At 51.0% G+C, this 20,303-nt stretch overlaps 6 protein-coding genes across 6 annotated transcripts; 2 read left to right on the forward strand and 4 right to left on the reverse strand.

Moving 5' to 3' along the window:
* Positions 1 to 370: 370 nt before the first annotated feature.
* ALT_4312 (dolichyl-diphosphooligosaccharide--protein glycotransferase subunit OST1) lies at positions 371 to 2,077 on the forward strand (the record flags this gene model as incomplete). Its single annotated transcript, XM_033561132.2, has 3 exons — positions 371 to 717; positions 853 to 1,894; positions 1,952 to 2,077. The coding sequence occupies 3 exons, from the start codon at positions 371 to 373 to the stop codon at positions 2,075 to 2,077; spliced, it is 1,515 nt and encodes a 504-aa protein (XP_033417023.2).
* Positions 2,078 to 2,480: 403 nt separating this feature from the next.
* Positions 2,481 to 8,225, reverse strand: ALT_4313 (putative 3-oxoacyl-[acyl-carrier-protein] synthase, mitochondrial; the record flags this gene model as incomplete). The annotated part of the gene is made up of 14 exons (XM_033561135.2): positions 2,481 to 3,867; positions 4,456 to 4,843; positions 4,923 to 5,558; positions 5,643 to 5,777; positions 5,851 to 5,909; positions 5,958 to 6,025; positions 6,371 to 6,463; positions 6,521 to 6,889; positions 6,952 to 7,218; positions 7,270 to 7,356; positions 7,415 to 7,486; positions 7,543 to 7,650; positions 7,724 to 7,890; positions 8,174 to 8,225. The coding sequence occupies 14 exons, from the start codon at positions 8,223 to 8,225 to the stop codon at positions 2,481 to 2,483; spliced, it is 3,888 nt and encodes a 1,295-aa protein (XP_033417026.2).
* Positions 8,226 to 8,757: 532 nt separating this feature from the next.
* Positions 8,758 to 10,122, forward strand: ALT_4314 (agmatinase; the record flags this gene model as incomplete). Its single annotated transcript, XM_033561136.1, has 3 exons — positions 8,758 to 8,883; positions 8,940 to 9,066; positions 9,125 to 10,122. 3 exons carry the CDS (start codon positions 8,758 to 8,760, stop codon positions 10,120 to 10,122), a joined length of 1,251 nt encoding a protein of 416 aa, XP_033417027.1.
* A 1,067-nt stretch (positions 10,123 to 11,189) lies between these two features.
* Positions 11,190 to 12,167, reverse strand: cdc42 (Rho family GTPase CDC42; the record flags this gene model as incomplete). Its single annotated transcript, XM_033561137.1, has 4 exons — positions 11,190 to 11,249; positions 11,317 to 11,695; positions 11,878 to 11,997; positions 12,148 to 12,167. The coding sequence occupies 4 exons, from the start codon at positions 12,165 to 12,167 to the stop codon at positions 11,190 to 11,192; spliced, it is 579 nt and encodes a 192-aa protein (XP_033417028.1).
* Positions 12,168 to 15,320: 3,153 nt separating this feature from the next.
* On the reverse strand, positions 15,321 to 17,384 carry mirC (siderochrome-iron transporter MirC; the record flags this gene model as incomplete). The annotated part of the gene is made up of 5 exons (XM_033561138.2): positions 15,321 to 15,401; positions 15,453 to 16,114; positions 16,174 to 16,908; positions 16,971 to 17,101; positions 17,158 to 17,384. 5 exons carry the CDS (start codon positions 17,382 to 17,384, stop codon positions 15,321 to 15,323), a joined length of 1,836 nt encoding a protein of 611 aa, XP_033417029.1.
* A 2,056-nt stretch (positions 17,385 to 19,440) lies between these two features.
* Positions 19,441 to 20,037, reverse strand: ALT_4317 (uncharacterized protein AN7484; the record flags this gene model as incomplete). Its single annotated transcript, XM_033561139.2, has 1 exon — positions 19,441 to 20,037. One exon carries the CDS (start codon positions 20,035 to 20,037, stop codon positions 19,441 to 19,443), a length of 597 nt encoding a protein of 198 aa, XP_033417030.2.
* Positions 20,038 to 20,303: the final 266 nt, after the last annotated feature.

A 20,303-nucleotide genomic window follows, 5' to 3' on the forward strand; every position in this document is an offset into this window, starting at 1 on the left:
GAGGGGACAGATGAATGATGACAATTGTCGATGTCTGGACGAAGAGAAGTGGATAAGGTAGCAAGAAGTACTACGGAGTACTCCGTAGTTAGCTATGTAGCAATCGGTCTATCGCCGATAAGCTAGCTGATTGTGATTGTGCCGCCTTGGCTGCCGTAATTAAGGTACCGTACCTTACACAGACGTACGTAACCGACTACCGTTTGGGGACACCTCAGCATCTGGACAGTTTTGGGACCTTTCTCTGTACTCCCTTCCATTCCACCCCCAATTCTTCCAATCCATCTTTCTGTGCTTCTCTCGACATCTCCCGGTGAGATAGATTGTGTACAGCGGTGCGGTCTGCTCAAAAAGACCGCCCATCGTCGCAATGAGGCCATTTACCGCAGTCGCTGCGCTCTGCGGGCTGCTGTTCTCAAGCAGCTTAGTATGCGCCGACTCCTCGACCAGCTCGCGAGTCGCCTTACCCGCAGACTTCAAGCCCCAGCAGGTATTCAAAAATGTGAATCTGGTCCGGAATACCAATTTGGAGAAGGGATATGTTCGAGAAACCGTCAATGTTGTCGTTGAGAATGTCGATAAACAACCCCAGAGCGATTACTACATACCGTTCCCATCGGACGTCTTTGGCAAGGTTGGGGGATTGGAAGTGAGGGACAAGAAGGCACCAGGGAAGGGCAGATTTACAGTTGAAGCTCTGGAAGTCGAGTCACCAAGGTGTGTATGCAATTGACTGCCAATGGCTCTGTTTGATCGCGATAATGCCGATGCCACGGTTGCTTCGTTGGAGATTCCCTGCTTCTAGACCTGCTATTCGGATATTGCAGAAAGCTAACCTTTTGGTCCTCGCAGCGACTACCAGTACTTTGTCGTTCACTTCCCCGAGCCACTTGCGCCGTCCTCTCAAATCACATTGGGAATCTCATACTTCCTCCTCAACTCTCTCACTCCACGCCCCGCCGCCATCGGCCAAGCTGACAAACAATATCTCACCTATTCTTTCTCCGCTTATACTCCGTCTGCATATCAAACGGTGACTCAGAAGACCAAGGTTAAATTCCCCAATAACAACGTGCCCGACTACACAACCACTTCCGGCTTGAAGTCCGGTTCCGATCCCGAGCGTCAGGGCAGCACCTACACTTACGGTCCCTACGATACGGCCAAGGTTGCTCCAGGAACTACTTACCCTATCACTGTGCGCTACGAATTCACCAAACCCGTGATCACCGCGTCCTTGTTGGAGCGGGACCTGGAGGTCTCCCACTGGGGTGGAAACCTGGCGACAGAAGAGCGGTACTGGCTCCGCAACAATGCCTCCATTCTCTCGAAGCAATTCTCTCGCGTGGAGTGGACTTTGACCAGCTACCAGCAGTTGCCGTCTTCGGCGGTCCGTGAACTCAAGTACCCTCTCAAGCCTGGTTCGGTCGATCCGTACTTCATCGATGACATTGGCAATGTTTCTACGAGCCGCTACCGGCCTGGACAGCCCCCCAAGCGGGAAGGATCTCTGGAGCTTCGTCCTCGTTTTCCAATCTTCGGTGGCTGGAATTACAGCTTCCGCATTGGCTGGAACGATGAGCTCTCCACTTATCTGCGTAAGGCAGCTACCGGCGCCGACTCCTATGTGCTGAAGGTCCCTTTCATCGAGGGATTCAAGGTGCCTGAGGGAGCTCAATACGAGAAGGTCGTTGTCAGAGTGATCCTCCCCGAGGGCGCGCGAAATGTCCGGTATCAGGTTCTGGAGGGAGCTTCCAGCAGTGGCCTCCCTAGCTCGAGCCAGATCCAATCTCACATTTCCAAGCAGAAGACCTACATGGACACTTTGGGCCGCACAGTGCTGACCCTGACGGTCGAGAACCTCTCGGACGAGGCTCGCGATTCTCAGATAGTGGTAAGTCTAGCCCGCACTCGTCTCTATGAATGATTTGGCAGGCTGACACGACGTCAGGTTACTTACGATCACTCCTTCTGGGACGGCTTGCGCAAGCCCTTCACTATCACTGCTGGAATGTTCGCTGTCTTCGTTACCGCATGGCTGATCGGAAATCTTGATGTCAGCATCAAGAAGCGATGAATGCCTTTTTTCCCTTGTCATACTATGAGAGCATTTTCTTTTCTTCTTGTCTCGTACATCAAAGAACGCAGAGATATGTACAAGAGTTCCAACAACACGTAGAGCCAAATAGAGCAGCCCCTATGTATTACTGGAATCCGTAGGGAATTGCGAAACGGCCGAACCAAAACCCTTTCGACATTGCAAATTCTAAAGAGAAAGTTGATACACATGCTGAGCCCCAAAACCCACAGCGACTGCCCTTCCTTCCTTGATCTTCCATGCTCTGCAGTATCGCAGATACTAAACGCCGAGACGCCTTGCAAACCAACATCGATGTGCGTAAAAATAAGTACAAAGCCCAGAAGACAAAGCAGCCAGCCTTGAGCTATTTTTTTTTTTTTTTTCTTGGGTGAGGGTCAGTCTACTCCTCGAATTTCCTCTTGACCCCGTTTCCGTTCGCGCTGGGTGGCATCTGTCTCGCACGGCGTCTGCGTTCTTCTTCCTCGGACGCGGCCTGGGCCTGCCGTTTCTTCCAGGCGGCTTTGATAGCCGGCGCGACACGGATGAGATCCTCCTCCGTGACGCGGTCCTCGATACTTTCCAGCACTTTCTCAACAGTCGAGATGTGGTTGGCGTCGGCCTTGTCGTCGCGGAGCCGATGGAACCGCCATCTCCCTTGCTCATCCTTGAAGCATTCCACGATCGAGTCGTCCAGCGGGACCTGCAGCGCCTTGAGGGCTTCCCAGTCCGACTCGGTGACGTACATCTCCCCCCAGGGCTGGTATTCGTTGGCGTTGAGCATGACAAACAGATGGCAAATGGGCATGGCGTCGTAGTCCGGGTAGGGCTCGGTGATGCCGTCGGCCTCGTCGTCCGTGTCCGGTTCGAGGAGGGGAAACTCGAGACGCATGCGGAAGTCGATGGTGTTCTCGGAGGGGGGCTTCCATTTGAGGATGTGCTCGTCCGTGCCGATGCGGTAGGGGGTGCTGCGACAGGTGAAGATGAGGCCGTCGTTGCCGTGGATTTTCTTGACTTTGGGGATGATCTCGCGGAACATCATCTCGATGCCGTAGCTGAACTGCGTGGATTTGTCCTCGACCGCGAACGCGCGGTGTTTTTTCTCTTCTGGGAATTTCTTGTAGAGCGCGTTGTACGGCTTGAGCACCTTCTCCTTGAAATACGCCAGCCGCTTGTCCAGCGTCCGGTGCATGAGCTTCTGCCCGTCCAACACTAAACAGTCGAACACGAGGAACTTGAGCTGCTGCGTGCCGTCCTCGTACGTGTCGTTGACCAGCTCGCCGTCGATTAGGGTGTCGACGTGGAAGGACTGGAACGTCTCGTCGTCCGGCTGGGGGAAGTGCAGGCCGGGTACGTAGCGATAGTCATTCTTGCGGTCGATGAGGTAGTGGATTTCTGGTACTGGGGAGTCCTCTTCACCGCGTGCAAAGTACATAAGACATCGGATGCCGTCCGTTTTCTCGCACACGTAGTAGTCTTCCCGTTGGAGCTCGAGGAGATGCCGTTTCGCAAAACTGACGGGCTGCGCGCCGGGGAAATTGAGGTTATTGCGCCCCAGCAGGGCGGCGACCTCGCGGCGGAACTGATCCGCCAGTTCGGGCTCGGCTTTGATGCCTACAGCATCGAGATCGGGAACGGATGGGTTGCCCATTTTCGACTGGTGGGTGACGGTGGCTTTGACAGCGCGTGGAGGGAGGGATGAGCTGAACGGGAGTGTAGCTGGAGCGACAGGTGAGCTCTCGCCCGGAGGCGCATAAAGTGAAAGGTGTGCGCAGTCCTTAACCGTAGAGCTGCAGTTGGGTATGGAAAGTTGAATCAGATTGCGGTCATTTCATCCAGATTGACAGTGAGGCGCATCCATGGCAGAATGAAGTTCATTCTTTGATCCCGGCGGCCTTGCGGAGGTACCAGTGGCGGCCTGAGGCAGAACTCAACTGAAGTATACAGATTATAGAAGTTGATTTACGAGCAGGAATAGTCTCTACCCAACAGAGCACCTTTTATAGTCTAGGATCAGATAATCTCGTATAGCATCAAATAGATAACCTGCAGACTTTGATTTTGCTCTCAACATTGCGTGTGTAACTAGGTAATATGTCCTTTGAATGTTTCCATGAAGGTAAGAAGAGAACAGAATCGAATGTCGTTACGACTCAACTTGAGACAAGAAGATTCCATATGCCGTGTACAATAGACTTAGGGGTATCATTTCATCACAACCGAACAGCTCCAGACCGGAATAACCTCATCCATGAACCTCCATTAAACGCCATCACACTCGCCAACCGCATGACAAGAAAGGGATATTAGGAAAGGAAACAAGAAGAAGACGGTCATCACCCAAGACCAGCTGGGACGAAGCACAGAAAACAAATTACGAAGAGGCCGCCACGGGTAGCTTCTTTGGAGCTGGCGCAGGGGTCTTCTTCGCTGTATCTGGTGCGTTATCCGACCCCGTCACGGAGACAGGGGATGCTAGGGGAAGATCGTCCATCTGCTGGAACGGATTCCCATCGTTTGTTGGAGTGGCGTCGCCGGTCGAGAAGAGTCCGCCGCCGCGAGCTCCGCCCAAGGCATGAGAAAGCATCTCCTTGATTCGCACGTACTTGTATTTCTTCTTAGTCGAGATCAATGGATGAGTGACCAGGGGTTGTGGGCGCGAGCGAAGAATTGCCGCCATGACGGCGTCTTTCTCCTCGTCAGAGTCGACGGGTCCGTGGTTTTCAAGATCATCTTGAAGCGGAGCATTCGCATCGATAGCCGCCTCTGCAGGATAGAAGACATAACAGTCAGCTCTCCGTACTCACAGCAAACGCGGAGAACAACAATAAAAGAAGACACTCACTCTGCTGACGGGCCTGGTTCTTCTTCTGATACGCCTGGAGGAGCATGTCATAGGGCAAAGAACGGCCGGGCACCGCGCGTTTCGCACCCATCGAGTGACTCTTGCACGTCAACGAACGCGCACACTGAGCCCCATTCGGCAGAATGACACCACACTGCTTCTCAACATCGACGGGGCCCTTTGGCTTCGGCGCCTTCGGCTTAGGCTCCTCCTTCTTCTTTTTCTTCTTGGGCTCCTTATCCTCCTCGCCCTCGGTCTTGCGCTTCTTGCCCTTCTTCGTCCCGTCCTCTGCCATTCCCTTGACGGCGCTCTTCTTCGCGCCCTTCTGCGCCTTGATCGAATCATCCCCGTCCTTGTCGCCGCCCGCGGCATCATCGTCCCCGTCCTTATCCTTCTCTTTGGCCCGGTTCGCCGCATCGCGCGCCTCTTTCTTCCGCCGTGCCTTCTCCTGCTTCGCCCGGATACAGCCACGGATATGCTCTACCGCATTCTGCTTGAGGACCGGCCTTTTGCACGTCTTACATATCACCGTCTCCAAATTATCTTCCTCACGGGGCTTGCCGGTGGGAAAGGCAGCCATAGTCTTTTCATCGATCTCGGGAAGTATGGGCGACGAGCCGGGCGATTCAGGCACTTCTACATTCGCAGGAATGACATTAGCCCCCTTTTATCCCGTGTGCCCCGATGACTTCGATCCGGGCGTATCCAGCAAAGACCTACCGGCAGCCGCCTTCTTCGCCTTGGCCGACTTGGCCGCCTTCTTCAATTTGATCTTCGTAGGTTTCGCATCTTTCTCAGAATACTTGTACCCCGATGCGTCCACCAAGCTGCCCGAGTTCGAAGCGACCGACGACGCTGTACACAGGAATACCACCAATTAGCGTGCATCACCCAAACGACAGGATCTCGTGACATGGGGCCCACGTACCTCGACCAGAATCCCCGTTAGTACCCATGATCGAGCGCGTACAAAAGGTTGGTCCGTAACTCGAGTGCGACGAACAGCCCGATCAAGCCAGTGATGAAATTTCCGACCGTCTGATGAGCAGATGGTGGACGATAAATGTGTTGATGAGTTCAAGTGCTGCGGCGGGTTTCGCTGTCTGGCTCCGGAACTGATCAGTTCACTTCGAATGGGGTCTCCGCATGGGACGGTCACGTGAGGATGTCAGTGTATGATAAGCGGAGGGGGAACAATACAAATCTCATCTCTTCAGAATAGTTGCTAATAACTATTAAAGCCAAATAGTTGGAACCGTTGTTCTCAAGTAGTTTGATATTGTACATAAGCTTTTACTATACAAAATGGAAATGTGAGAGGCCTTCAATGTATCCAGCATTGTAACTGGCATTCCGATCTCCAGACAGAAAGTGCCTCATAATCCATGCTTCGAGAAACACAGACTGCTATTCGTCCCTCCAAATCCAAAGCTGTTTGTTAGTGCTACTGTGATCTGACGCTTTTGTGCCTGGTTTGGGGCGTAGTTGCAGTCGAAGCCTTCCGCCAGACGGTCCAAGTTGATGGTCGGTGGCATCACGTTCTAACAATCAACAATCAGTAAAGCGCATTCATCTCAACTTAAAGCTCCTGAACACACCTCGTTGATAGCAAGAACTGTGAATAACGACTCAAGAGCACCCGCGCCACCAAGTAGATGACCTACGGCCCCCTTTGTGCTGCTGACATTGATCTCGGCCGCGTTCTGCTTCCCTCCAGGGCCGAGAAGGAGAGACTTTATTGCTGCATTTTCCGCGGCATCCCCAACCACAGTTGACGTAGCATGTGCATTGACATAGTCGACAGCAGACGGCGGGACATTTGCATTTTTTAGAGCCTTCTTCATCGCCATCCATGCCCCCTCGCCATTCTCCTTGGGCGCTGTCATATGGTGGGCATCGCCGGAGCAGCCGTAGCCTTTCAGCTCTGCGTAAATGCGAGCACCTCTGGCTTTGGCATGCTCAAGTTCCTAATGGACAGAAAATAAGGCTCTAGTCAGCACCAGTTGATGTCGTCGAAGAGGCCACCCACCTCTAGTACTAGCATGGCCGCGCCTTCACCGACCACGAATCCTTTCCGGTCTGCATCAAAGGGTCTCGATGCCTTTTCTGGAGCATCATTGAAGTCGGTGGCGAGACTTCTTGCTCGAGCAAAGCCGCCAATGGCCAATGGATGAATGCATGACTCCGCACCGCCAGCGAGCATCACGTCCGCATCACCACACGTGATAAAACGAGCTGCATCACCAATCGAATGCGCTCCGGTCGTGCAGGCCGTTGTTACCGCATGATTTGGGCCCTTCCCAAATAAGCATCTCGCCCAGTGATTGATTCAGGGACAGTCACTCACCATGAACCCATACCGCATAGAGAGATGACCCGCCCCCAGATTGATCAGGAGCTTTGGGACAAACAATGGAGATACCTTTCTGTACCCCTGCACAAGCCATTGTCAACAATGAGGACGCTTCGAACTCATGAGCGGAGAGACCAACCCCCTTGTCGTATGCCACGACCGTGTCATAAATCTCATCGAAGTTCCCAATCCCGGAACCCAGGCAAATACCCTAGACGCATGGTCAGGCGCTGCGCTCGCGTAAGTAGCGCATCAACCGTCACGTACCGTAGCTTCCCTCTCCTCGAACGACGTAGGCTTCCAACCGGCATCTTCCAGCGCTTCCTCGGAGGCAGCCATGGCATACTGAGCGAACCGAGCCATCTTCCGCTCGTCCTGCCAAACCAAGTCCATTACCCTCAGCACAAATACCCCAAAGCAGGAAGAGACAATAACAATCATCACGTACATCTCTGCTTAGCCATTCCGAAGCCGTCCAACCGCCCTCCTGCCGGGGACCTGCAGGTACCACAGCGGCAATCTGACAAGGCAAGTCCGCGAACCGAACATCACGATGCTTCACATTGACAATACCGCAATGACCATCCAGCAGGCGTTTCCAGGTGCGACGAACCCCTATACATTGAAACAGAAACAAAGTGATATGATTAGCAAAGCCATCCGGCGCAAAGTTCCTGTTTTGGTCGCATGTAAAGACCTTCCCCTTCTGGACAATCGGAGGAGTGGGGAAGGAAAACCCGGCCCAGTTGATGAAGGCCGAGGAAGAGGAAGGAATCAGAGACAACGCGACGGAATAGTCTCCCCAGCAGGATTGTCCAAATAATCTAGTGCAAGCGCAAAGACGTACTGGCATATAGGAAAAGGAAAGGAATCAAAGGGGTGGATGGTATCGACTCACCTACACCCAGAGGTGTGACTGCGCCTAAACCCGTTACAACAACACGACGCATGGCATACTGATTGACGGCCGAAGGGGACAAACAAATGACTGTAGACCTTGTTCAAGAGGTAGATAACTATCAACCTATGATACTGCCTCTATGAAGTTCAAATTGGAACTATCTCCGACCCAGCCAATAATGACCAGCGTCTAAGTAGTGGTCACTGGGAGTCTGGGACGGACCAGAAGGGAAAGTCTGCACGACATCCATCACAGAGGATGCCGCCCACTTTTCTCTGGGGTCCACGAGCATGGATTCCAGTCCTCGACAACAGCACAGCGGGGCTGCGATTGATGGAAAAAGAGCCAGAGGATTGATTCTGATTTGTTGCCAGGTCGATATATCATATTTGACAGTTGAATAATATTATTCGAAAGACAGAAGCATTATGATTCTCCATGATTCGATGAAATCGCCGAGAGAGCCCCCGGTTTGCTGCAGAATTGGAGAACATATTAAGAGCCAAGTTTCTCTTGTCGCATCTCTCTTCTTCTCTTGTCATTGCATCTAGCAGTCTTCTGCGCTTCTCTAATATACCATTATGAAGACTACTCTGGTCAGCCTGCTGGCTTTGGCAGGAACGGCCCTAGCACATGCCCATCACGACGATGCTGAAGTTGTGCCGGATAGTGTGCGGGAAGAATTGCTGAAGAAATGGGACCAGGAGGTATGACAGATTTGGTAGAGTTATCTACATACGTATACGATGCTCATTATATCTAGTTTACATTTTCCGGCATTGCCAGCTTCGCCCACTTGAAACCCGTCAAGTGCCTTGTCGAGCCCGATGAGCGCTATGATATCGCTGTGATCGGCGCGCCCTTCGACACAGCCGTCAGCTACAGACCTGGTATGTTGATAGCCATTCACATGCGAACGGCGGGATCATCCTAATAAAATCATCGCAGGCGCCCGCTTCGGTCCGCGCGCGATTCGCGCCGCCAGCGCCCGCCAGATGGCCGGCACCAGCTATAACACACGCGCAGGCATCAATCCGTACAGCTCCTGGGCGACGGTCAAGGACTGTGGCGACATTCCCGTCACCCCCTTCGACAACGGCCTGGCCGAGCGCCAGATGTACGAAGCCTTCCTGGAACTCGGGTCTCGGCCGGCCGTGACGCCCGCGGACTCCAAGTACGGCGCCAAGGGCATCTCCGCCGGCAAGGCGAAGCTTGTGACGCTGGGTGGCGACCACAGCATTGCGCTGCCGGCCCTGCGCGCCCTGTACCAGATCTACCAGAAGCCCATCACGGTGCTACACTTTGACGCACACCTTGACACCTGGAATCCGATCCGGTACTCGGCCTACTGGACATCGGAACAGTCGCACTTCAACCACGGCAGCTTTTTCCACAAGGCGAGCCGCGAGGGCCTGATTTGCCACTCGACTTCCGCCCACGCTGGGCTGCGCACCCGGCTCACGGGCGTCGACGACAGCGACTACACCGCCCCCAATACGCCCGAGCAAGGGTTCATGCGCATCCACGCCGATGACATTGACGAGCTGGGCCCCATGGGCATCGTGGACAAGATCATCGAACGCATTGGCCTCGATCCGGAACAGCCCGTTTACTTGTCCGTCGACATCGATGTGCTGGACCCCTCCACCGCACCGGGAACAGGCACCCCGGAGCCGGGCGGCTGGACCACCCGCGAGTTCATCCGCATCCTGCGCGGCATTGAGAAGTTGAACATCGTCGGCGCGGATATCGTCGAGGTCTCCCCCAGCTATGACAACAAGGGCGAGACCACCGCTCTGGCAGCGGCGCAGGTCGCCTTTGAGATTATCACTAGCATCGTCAAGGCCGGCGCGGGCGAGGATCTCGGAGGTTGGTATGGACGCAAGGCTGAGGGTGAGGTATCTGCGGAGGAGATTGTCAAAGAAGAGACGAAGGACGAATTATAGCGATCAGGGATTGCAATCTCTGACAGTGGCTGAGGGTAAGTCGCCAGTCCAGCAGTCCTGCACGAGAGTGGAAGTACATAGAGCGGCCTTGATCACATGACACAGTTGAATGAAGTTAACGATCCTATTTCATTTGCTCTTCGCTTCCTAGCAGCTCCCAAACCTACGGCACACCACTTAGGCATTGGAAAGACCAATGCCCACGTACAAGTCGACAAAGCCAATCCGTAAACGCGGACGCTAAGTAGAGTAACGCAGCGTTAAGGAATTCACCCAGCTCATGTCATTTGCTTGATTGTATCTGTCGTCTGTACTTCTCTAGTTCCATGTGTCTTGCGAAAATCATAATAAAGCGTCATGAAGAGGGTCAAAGCATGTAGTCGAAGTAGGAGGGAATATTTGGTGACAAGAAGCGACAGATCACGGAGCAAGATCAGAATCAGGAAAAGAGGAGAAAAAAAAAAGAGACTCTGAAAACAGACTAGTATCATCAGCCAGCCAAAACGACGCCCTGACTTCCAACGCCGATAGAGACGATGAGAGCTTGATCGGAACCTGGGGTAATGAAAATCGAGGATCAAGAGTGGTTTGATCAAGCAGGATAAAGACCACGGAGATTGAGAAAGGTAGGGGACAAATAGAGCAGGGAAAGAGAGATGAACCCGTCAGAGTGAGCAAGGAGAAGATAAAAGGTGTTAGCTTGCCGCAAGAGGATATAACGTTGCGTATTGATGATCGGCACAAGGCGAAGATTCAAGGATCAAAAGTATCGTGTGAATGGCCAAGCTGGGGATAGGAATGGATCATTGTTTCGACGAAAGCGGTACCGCGGAAAGAAGAGCTCGAGAGATTACAGTGAGACGTTAATCGAGTAAGCAGTGACCCTGTAGCTGGGAAAGCAGGCTTCCGAAACTCCATAAACTGTGGCACTCTTCGATAAAATCTGAATCGCGTAATATCTCTGTTGGGGCTGGTGTCAATGGGACAATACCCTCAATGAGAAGAGGCTTCTTCCAGAGTGGACCGACCTGAATCGCCTGATGTACAGAAGTTTTGGATGGAAGATTTTACAGCAAGACGCATCTGGACTTCTTCTTCGGGGCGGGCTCCAGGGCCGCAACAATTGCCTATGGTTGGAGATCCGAGTTAGCGTCCGATATGACTTATCCAATTCGTATCGCGGCCGATACGAACCTCATCAAAGACATCCTTGAGCTTGTACTGTGTCAAAGCGGAGCATTCGACATATTTTACAGCACCCAGCTCCTTCGCCATACGGTCGCCATCTTCCTTGCGGATGGGTTGCATCTTCTGACGGGCGAGCTTCTCGCGAACGGCAGGGTCATCCCGAAGATCAGTTTGAGTACCGACGATCAAACAGGGCACACCGGGGCAGTGGTGGTGCACCTCGGGAAACCACTTCTCGCGAACGTTTTCGAATGAGGCAGGAGATGTCACCGAGAAGCAGACGAGGAAGACATCTGTCTGAGGGTAGGAAAGGGGGCGGAGACGGTCATAATCCTCCTGACCGGCGGTATCGAACAATCCCAAGGTATAAGGCTCATCGCCGATCCTATAGCACGCGAATCCGAGTTAGTTGATGATAGCTCTTTTCGGGCGCTGAAAATCGACGAAGTCGCTTCCCACAGAGTGCTAATCTCGACTACTGGGGTCCGTGTGCGAAGAATGAAAGGACGAGATTGTATCGCAAGGGTGCATTGTCAACCGCAAAATCGAGAGTTAGATGTCACTTACATGACAGTAACCGCATAGTTGTCAAAGACGGTGGGGACATATTCTGAGGGGAACTTGTTTGTTGTATACGAGATAAGAAGACATGTCTTTCCCACGGCACCGTCACCAACGACGACACACCTGTAGATAGTGAAAAGAACCTCGTTAGCATTTGACTGTCCACTCGAGATACTACCCAGAAAGGCCAAGGGGGGGAAATAGAAGGAGGGAAAAGGAAGGGGAGGTTGATAACGAAGACAGAAGTGATGAAATGGGGACTATTCAACGTACTTGATTGTAGCTACCACCATATTGCAAACCGTAGATATAGAAATGTCCTCTTGAGAGAGAGAGCGTTAAAAAAGTGCTCCAGTTGATCCTCAGGCTCAAGAACGGCGCTGAGGAGCGAGGGTGCGTGAAAGTATAATAGATAAGGGAGGAAATCGCGGTGAGGAGGATCGTCAAAAAGGAGACAAAATGGAGATGGCAGGTTCTAGATAATGAAGGATGGTGGTGAATGGGGACAAGAGGTAGTAGGTGGAGGGGACTGTCAAGACAGAAAATGAGATGGAAATAATTATTTTGGAGATGGAGAACAGTAAAGGTGATGGGAAGAAGGACAGCCAGCAGATAGAGAGAGAGAGAGAGAGAGAGAGAGAGAGAAAGAGTATGGTATGGTGGTGTGCGGTGAAAGGCTAGGTAAGGCAGTTCAGTCACTGAGTATCCGTGAATGAAAGAGGACAGGAGTGATGGTTCGAGCCAGCCAATGTGGGCGGGCGGGAGAAGTGGAGGAGGAGGAGGAGGAGGAGGAGGGACAGAGCTCAGTCTAGCATTCTAACAGTTTAAGGGAGAGAGGACTCTTAGCTAGGTACGGAGCAACTAACAGGAACAGCAAGAGTCCCTAAGTACCCTCGAGCTACCTAGGTAAGGACTCAGATACAGTAGTCTGCGGAGTACCTTAAAAGTGGAAGCTGTATCTGTGTCTCAATGCCTGTCTACTCTCTCTGACACCATCAAAGTCTCTCGGCTGCTTTGATGATAAACATTACTCCAGTTGCCATCGTCTACATTTGCAACTCTGTTGCATGTTGTCGTATAATACAGAACCCATCAAGCAAGACTGATCGTGACAAACAAAATTTCAGTCTCGTCATATTAGTTTCATCGTCAACAGCTGTCATCGGTCTGATATTCCGAAGCTCTAAGCACACAATTTGCGCTCCTATTGCCTAGTCTTATCCCCCTTTTTGAAGAGAACACTATTCGATTGTGGCCCCATACTAAGCGTTGCATCTCTCCAACGAGGGGAAGGGGAAGCAGCCGCGGTTGATTTGGACGGTGAGAAGTATTCGCGCGGAGTCGACCCCACGCTCACGCTTTTGCGAGGTTTTTCCGAAAAACAGTTGATTTAACATCGAGTAACAGCTATATAGCTAGGCCCTATTCAATGGCTTGAGACTCTAGACAGTGTGCCCCTGTAATGCGAGTCTCCGTGTCCTGACTGTGAAGATGGTCGCCGATTTGTACAAGCAAAATTATGACTCGGACCAGATCCAGAGGTGTCAATAACACGCCAGAATTCAAGTTACGCTCTCTCGGCCAGTCAGATTTCGCAATCACCTCCATATTTGTCTGGACCGTTGCTGGTCCTTCGGTTCGACTATTTAGTAAAATTTTAGGCTATGGATCGGGTCAAACTTGAGACGTGATCGTCGGAAAACAAATAACCACATGAATGCAGCTCCACAGGCAAGAAAATAGGAAGCAGCAATGCTATGGTCACACTCACACTGCAACTCCTGTAACCGCCTCGGAAAAAATCAACCTTGATCCTTTTAACTTATATTTTCTGCTGCGCCCATTCGCATGGAAGCCTGCTTCTGAGGGAGCGAGTGCGCAAAAATACCAACAAGTCATCGTCCATCCGCATCCAACTGTGCTGTTACACGACTCTGCCATTTAGCGCCTGGACTCGCCAGCAGCCAGTCTGAATTGGCCATTTGGCTATCTACCTTCACCAGAGCTCCACGCTGTAGGAGCTTATTATAACTGCTCACTCGTCCTCTCCAGCTATGTGACTGGAGATTTCGAGCTTCGAGTCGACTGCCCTCGCCAGCATGTTGAGCGCCCTGACAAGGCTTTCAAAACACACTAACCATCTAAGACTGGTTTTTATTGGCTTTCCAACAAGCTAGTATGCAGACTGAATCTGTGATATTCGCATCTAGCTCGTAGTGAGATTCATGTTCTCACAAGATCTATCCTGCTTTGTGTGGATTGTCGGCCTGATGGCCCTGAGTCATTCGTCCGTCAAAGAGGGTAAGGGCTTATACAAAAGCATCACAATTGATCTGAGCTTGAACTGTGATAAATACGAGTTGATAGGAAGTCCGGTGGATGATAACCATAGGAGGACGCTCGCGGAGCAAAGGCTGACTGCGAGAAGTGACCGTCGTCAGTGATTCCAGGCCAAGTTCTCATCTACAGCTAAGCTGTCGAGAGAAGTACCTTAGCGTTGGCCAGTTTCCCCGTGAGGTGTCATTTACCGTGCATACAGCCACGTTTCAGACCTGCATAAGCCAATCCTGACCAACACAGGATAAGAATCGTTCTTTAACGTTGATTAGAAATGCAGTCGCTGGTGTCCCAGCGAATTATTCGGACTCCGAAACGGAGTTTCGCTATGTTGCCTGTTTGCGTTACCATGCTTAGAATGCTCAGCACCCCCGCCAGGAAACTGAAGGAGCTAGTTGACAGTGCTTCTTTGTCTTTACAAGGCTAGGAATCCAGATGAAAAATCCGAACGCAATACAAGCGCAACTACTCTGTGGCTCTCCCAGAACTCATCGAATGGACATTCTCTCAGTCGCTTAATGTGATAGGCAACCACGACAGTTCAGTTGAACTAGCCGATTGGAGTACCCTGATCGGATACAATAAGGCTACATGGGCTGATCCATAAACTTGTTGATGGTATGAGCTACGCGGTAATGCCAGCTTTCAGGAAGGAGACTTGGATCAGGCGGCCAAGCGACTTAGGCGAATAACACCTGAATACGAAAGCGGTTAATGCATAGATAAAACAAAACAAGCCTAGTGATAGATAATAGTCGTCTAATCATTCTGTTCGTAACTGCGTCTATATAGATATCATGACAATCCTGCGCCTTCTTGTACAATCTCGTTCTTGAGAAAGTGTAACCGAGACGGAATCTGCTCTAGCCAGAGCATATCAAGGGTCCTGCAATGTGATATGTACACCATATTTCCTTGCGCCGATAGAAATGCATGGTTGGTTGCTGACTGATGTGAGCATTGTTTTCTTCGTGTCATTCAATGGTTAATTCCAGGCAATGATTTCGTTCACCTGGTGAAGTTCTTGCGTCGCATAAGCTCGTAAAATTCATGGCACTGCCGCTGGATGCAGCATAGCTGTAGATGCCTTCAAGGGATCAAAGGCTTTTTCACGTTCGTTTGACGTGTCTATTCGGTTCGATTTCTTCCTCTTCAGTGGGGACTGGTTCAACCAGAGGTTCTTCGCTCATCTAGTCGAGCAGTTAGCCTTGATCAAGGGTGAGAATAAAATCATGAATAACCTTATCAAGTTTGTAATCTTCCATCGCCAAGCTTAAGGGTATCAACGGTACAACGGCAATGAGAGCCAGAATCAACAGCTTTTTGAACGTCTCCTGATATGCTTGGTTGATAGCGACCCTGACGGGTGACCCAAGAGGGTACGAGAGCGCCTTCGTTATCTTGCCGAAAATTGCATCCGCATCTCCTTTGTTCTCTTCGGGAAGGTAAAGTCGAAGCTTGCGTGGGATATTATGGGTCCAAACAGCCCCCGATAGTGCAGCGCCCACCGCGCCGCCCATCTCCATGGACGTCAGAAACATGGCCGTGGCCGCGGCAACTTCCTGGTGACTCGCAGATGCTTGGACTCCCAACTGTACTGGAACATTGAGAAGCCCGCCACCAATGCCGACGACGACCTGAGTCACTAAGATTTGCGCTGGTGTACTTCCTTCACGGCGGGTTACCATCATCAGCACCATCCCGATGATATAGACCACGCAGCCAGTAATGACGAATATCCGATAGCGCCGGGTGTATTTGATCAGTATAGAGACCGCAAAGGCAGCAATTGTCGAAGTGAAGGCAAATGTTTGAGTAACCCGGCCAGCGGTAGCGACGTCGTAACCTTGAACAACCTGGAGATACGAATAAAAGTAAGGCTGAACAGAGAAATAAAACGCCACTGAGGTGCGTCAGCAAAAATTCGGGGACATCTCGCGGAAAAGAACAGTAAACACTCACTGAAATACCAAAATGCAAGGGTGCAGCCAGCAAGAGCGGTCCGCTGTTTAAGAAGATGCAAGGACAAAAGGGGCTTGGGAGCCAGTCTTTTGGAGCTTTCCCAGAATGGCAGCGCGATCAAACAGATTAAGCCGATCACGATCATCGCAACAATGCTGTTGGACTTCCAACCCTTCTTTGAGTTTGCAGCGAGAGTAAGAGGCACCAAGATCAACGTAACCGCCGCGGATAATAGGATCAAGCCGCCCATGTCCAAGTCATACCATGTACGGCGCAATACTGCAAAGAAGCCGCCGCGGTGCCGAGACTTCGACTTAATGAGGTTCAGCCTCCTTGCCTTACGTTGATTCAGCAGCAAGGAAAGTGCTAAGGGCAAAAAAGAGGCGGGCAGAATAATCGACCACATCCCGTAGCCCCAGCGCCACGAGGCGTGCTTCAGCACCGCATCCGCGATAGTCGGCCCAATCCAGACAGTCACAAGGAAAGGGAATTCAGGTAGCAGCGCCAGAAAGGCACGGTTCAGCAAATTACTGCTGTCAGCAATGAAAATTTGTTGAAGTATTTGGAGACCTGTGGAACCGGCGGAATAGAATATTTGAGCAGACGCATAAGTTTCCACGTTGGTGGAGGCGGCCATCTGGATATATCCAAGCACGTATATGAGGATACTAACACAGAATGCTTCGAAGCGACCGAAGACATCCGCGACTTTCGCCATAGGAGGTTTGATGACAGCTGCGATATGTCAGCTGACCCTACGCTGCAATATTATAGACCGGCAAGGTAATAGTACTTACCGTTGACCACGTTCTGGACGACCAAAACAGTGGATATCAAGGAGTGCTTGCTAAAAGCACTCGTTGCATATGCTCCGAGTGACATGACGGTCTGGCCCTCTAGAGACGTGCAAAATGACATGAGAAAGATACTGTTCGAAGATGTCAGTATGACAAGGTGCGCCGTGCATGTTCGATATGAACTGACCTGACATATGCTATGACTAGAGACCGCGCAGTCCAAGTCAAATTGATCGCTTCGATTTTTCTGACGCCTTCCTGCACCGAATCTTCCGAAATTGACGTTATGTCACTACTGAATCCGCCGGTATCATACTGTTCCTGAAGAAAACGTTCTCCTTCATCATCGCTGTGTTGATCCATCTGGTCGATTGTGCCATAAGAGGGTCCTGTTCGGTGATCGAGAAGGGGCATTTCGCTTGGAATGAGATGTCAGAGAGAAACTCAGATGTATTGTTTCTGTACAAGCGACGTCCATTTATAGATGCCGACAAGAAGTGGTCTCGAAGAGGAGCGCGAGTGTATGTCTAACAGAATCAACAAGTCGTAACCGAAGCAAGACACCGAGAAAGCAGTGATCACACTAGGTATGAGTGAGCTGAAGTTCGAGGGTATTCGTGGTCCGAGCCGGTCGATGACCTGAGTAGAAAAAGCAAAGTGCAGATAGTTGAAAAATCAGGGGTATCCCAGTAAAGGAAAGGGAAAGAAGAAAACAATGAGAAACGTCCGCGATGCTCCGAGTCGGGAACCCAATTCATCAGTAGCAGATCTACCAAGAGCGGATATGGGTGTAAGCCAGCCGCACAGGAAGACCCAGTGGTCGAGTCAGGAGTCCGATAATCCTTTCGAATTATTATTTAATTCCAGCCGCGCAACACGATCTAGAGGCGCACTTATGCACGTCGACGTGGGTTGCAGCAAATATGAGATCCGCAAGAGCCTATGGGCTTGACGCCCGAGGCTCCAATAGGTAATATGGCCCCGCGAGGCACCAAGATATTGGAGAGCCTTGCCCTGCTTTGTACAATATGTGCTCTTGGTTCATGAACTGTCAAGTCTATCATGTCCCCTTTAGGCTTGGTTATCGATAAGTGATCAAGGCGCTTGCCCCTCGGCGTTCAGGTTGTGCGGCAATCGGAGAAGGGAGGAATCATCGAAATCGGGGATCGTGGTAGACTGTAGAAATCATCAGATAATCACGGCAAGAACTGAACAAGAGGAAGATCGGCTTGCAAGTCGGACAAGCGTGGTGTGAGGATAACAAGTGGGGGTGAAAGTCGGGTTGGACTTGGGTACTTGCGGGAATGCGGGAGAGTAGTCGAGTCACATTCCTAATCAGGTGGCAATCAAGGATCCCATCAGATATGATAAGATCATAAGATCACCCGCTGCAGGCGGTCCGACGGAATATCCCTCATTCTATCAATCAATCTACAATACCCCTACAGAGCACAGTGAGTAATATTATTCGGCCTCCTCTTGGGCTAATTACAGTATAACACTTTGCAGATAATAAAGCTCAGGTAATTAGTAAGTCATCACAATGTTTTGTAACTTTGAAGTCATCGAGATTCTGAGTGCTGACCGCCAGCTGAGCGAAGAGATGAGCTATGCAAGTGGGGACGTGCGGGTTATCTCAGGCAGCACAGCTGCACAAGGTATGAAAGTAATACGAGCCCCTCCGAGAGTACTTAATGGAGTCAACAAGAGGCCTTTAGATCAGATTTCTTTTTTAGTCAATCTATGGGGGCTGTTTTAGGGATACAATCTGAAGAAGCACAAAAGCCATACCATATCATCATTTGTGCACAGTCATGGACTGTCAACAAAACAGAGAAGGAGTGCTGCATCACTCTGATACCTGAGGTTTTCCGTGACAATTTGTGACTAGTAGAGAAACTATGAGTGGGTCAACGAGCTTACGGTCTGTGTGGTGTCTGCAATCCTGGATTACTGCCTCAAACGGGTAATATTCTCAACCACTTCCACTAGTGTCATATTCTCCGACGAGACTTCTCAGAACTTCGACTTTAGATATGAGTAAGGCGCTCTGGTTGCCTTGACTTTTACTTTGGTATTCGAGGCCGGCTGCGTACTGAGCGCCAACTTGTAAAACGGAACTTCTGACGTCCATTCTTAAGCTCAGTTAGGCCCGAATAGGTATAGGTACTGTATCTCGATAACAAACCCCTCAACAAATGCCTGCATGAGCGTACCAAGCACCAGCAACTGCTTGACCAACCCATCCGTTAGCGTTGTTTAGAAAGAGAAACATATACGAGTCCAAGGTGTGGGCGTAACCGAGCCAGACTTGGACTCAATAGTACGATTCTTGACACTGTCATTTTGAATTCTAGGTGCTAACCTCAAGAGCCCTCTTACTGCCGATGGGATCCTGTAAGATTTGAGTTCGCTGACATTGCTCGTCTACCACATACACGTGTCATTCCATACATGTAAATGCCGAGTATTACTCGGCCAGATCAACAATCAGATGTCCAAAGTTGACCACTAAATCACCTCCCTCACCTGACGGCCTCGCAGCATAAACGCCAACCCAGCATTCGACGTTTTCTTGCTCCTCAAAAAACCATGTAATCTCACGGAGAGGAGACTTCTGGACACCCTCGACTAAGTAAATCCACAAGCTCTCGTCTGCTTCCCTGACGATTTCGATGGTTGCTGCTGCTCCGCCAGAAGGGATGGCAAGCAAGCTCCAGTCCGCCCAACGGTCTTTCGCGACAGTGCTCAGATGAGGTTTGCCGTGCGTGAGCTCAATGCCTGTTTTCACCCATTTTCTGGTTCCATTTGCGGCAGTCGACACGAGGATGAGGCCGCCTTGGTCGTATTTCTGCTGCCAATTGGCATGGACTGCGACTCGGGCCCTCTTGAATGACTTCAGCGGCACACTGCGATAGAGGATGGGTGCATTGAAGCGTTCCGTTGAGGGCGGTTTCGACCAGATATCCGTAGAAGGACTCGCGTTTATCGTGAACTCAGGAGGCAACGTGTCATTACCAGGAACCTTTTCCGAGGAGTTGGCAAATGTAAACCCAGCTTGAGACATATTGCTCCGTTGCTGTATTATTGTATTTGAAGCTTGGGATAAACCTGGGAAAGGCCTTTCGGAACAATGTGAACGCTGCAATCCGTTTGCAAAGAAAGAAGGATGAAAATGGAGATGAAATGGTTCAAGAACCTTGGTCCAGGAACCGGAATTGACAGCTATATAAAGGGTAAGAAGCGGAGACTGGGAAAGGACAGTCAGCACGGTCAAAGGTCCACTGTCCGTATTAAAGCCGGATAAACTCCAGTTTTCTACTCAGTATACGG

Source organism: Aspergillus lentulus (genome assembly GCF_001445615.1).
Source record: "Aspergillus lentulus DNA, contig: Alt08, strain: IFM 54703, whole genome shotgun sequence".
NCBI classification, from domain to species: Eukaryota; Fungi; Ascomycota; class Eurotiomycetes; order Eurotiales; family Aspergillaceae; genus Aspergillus; species Aspergillus lentulus.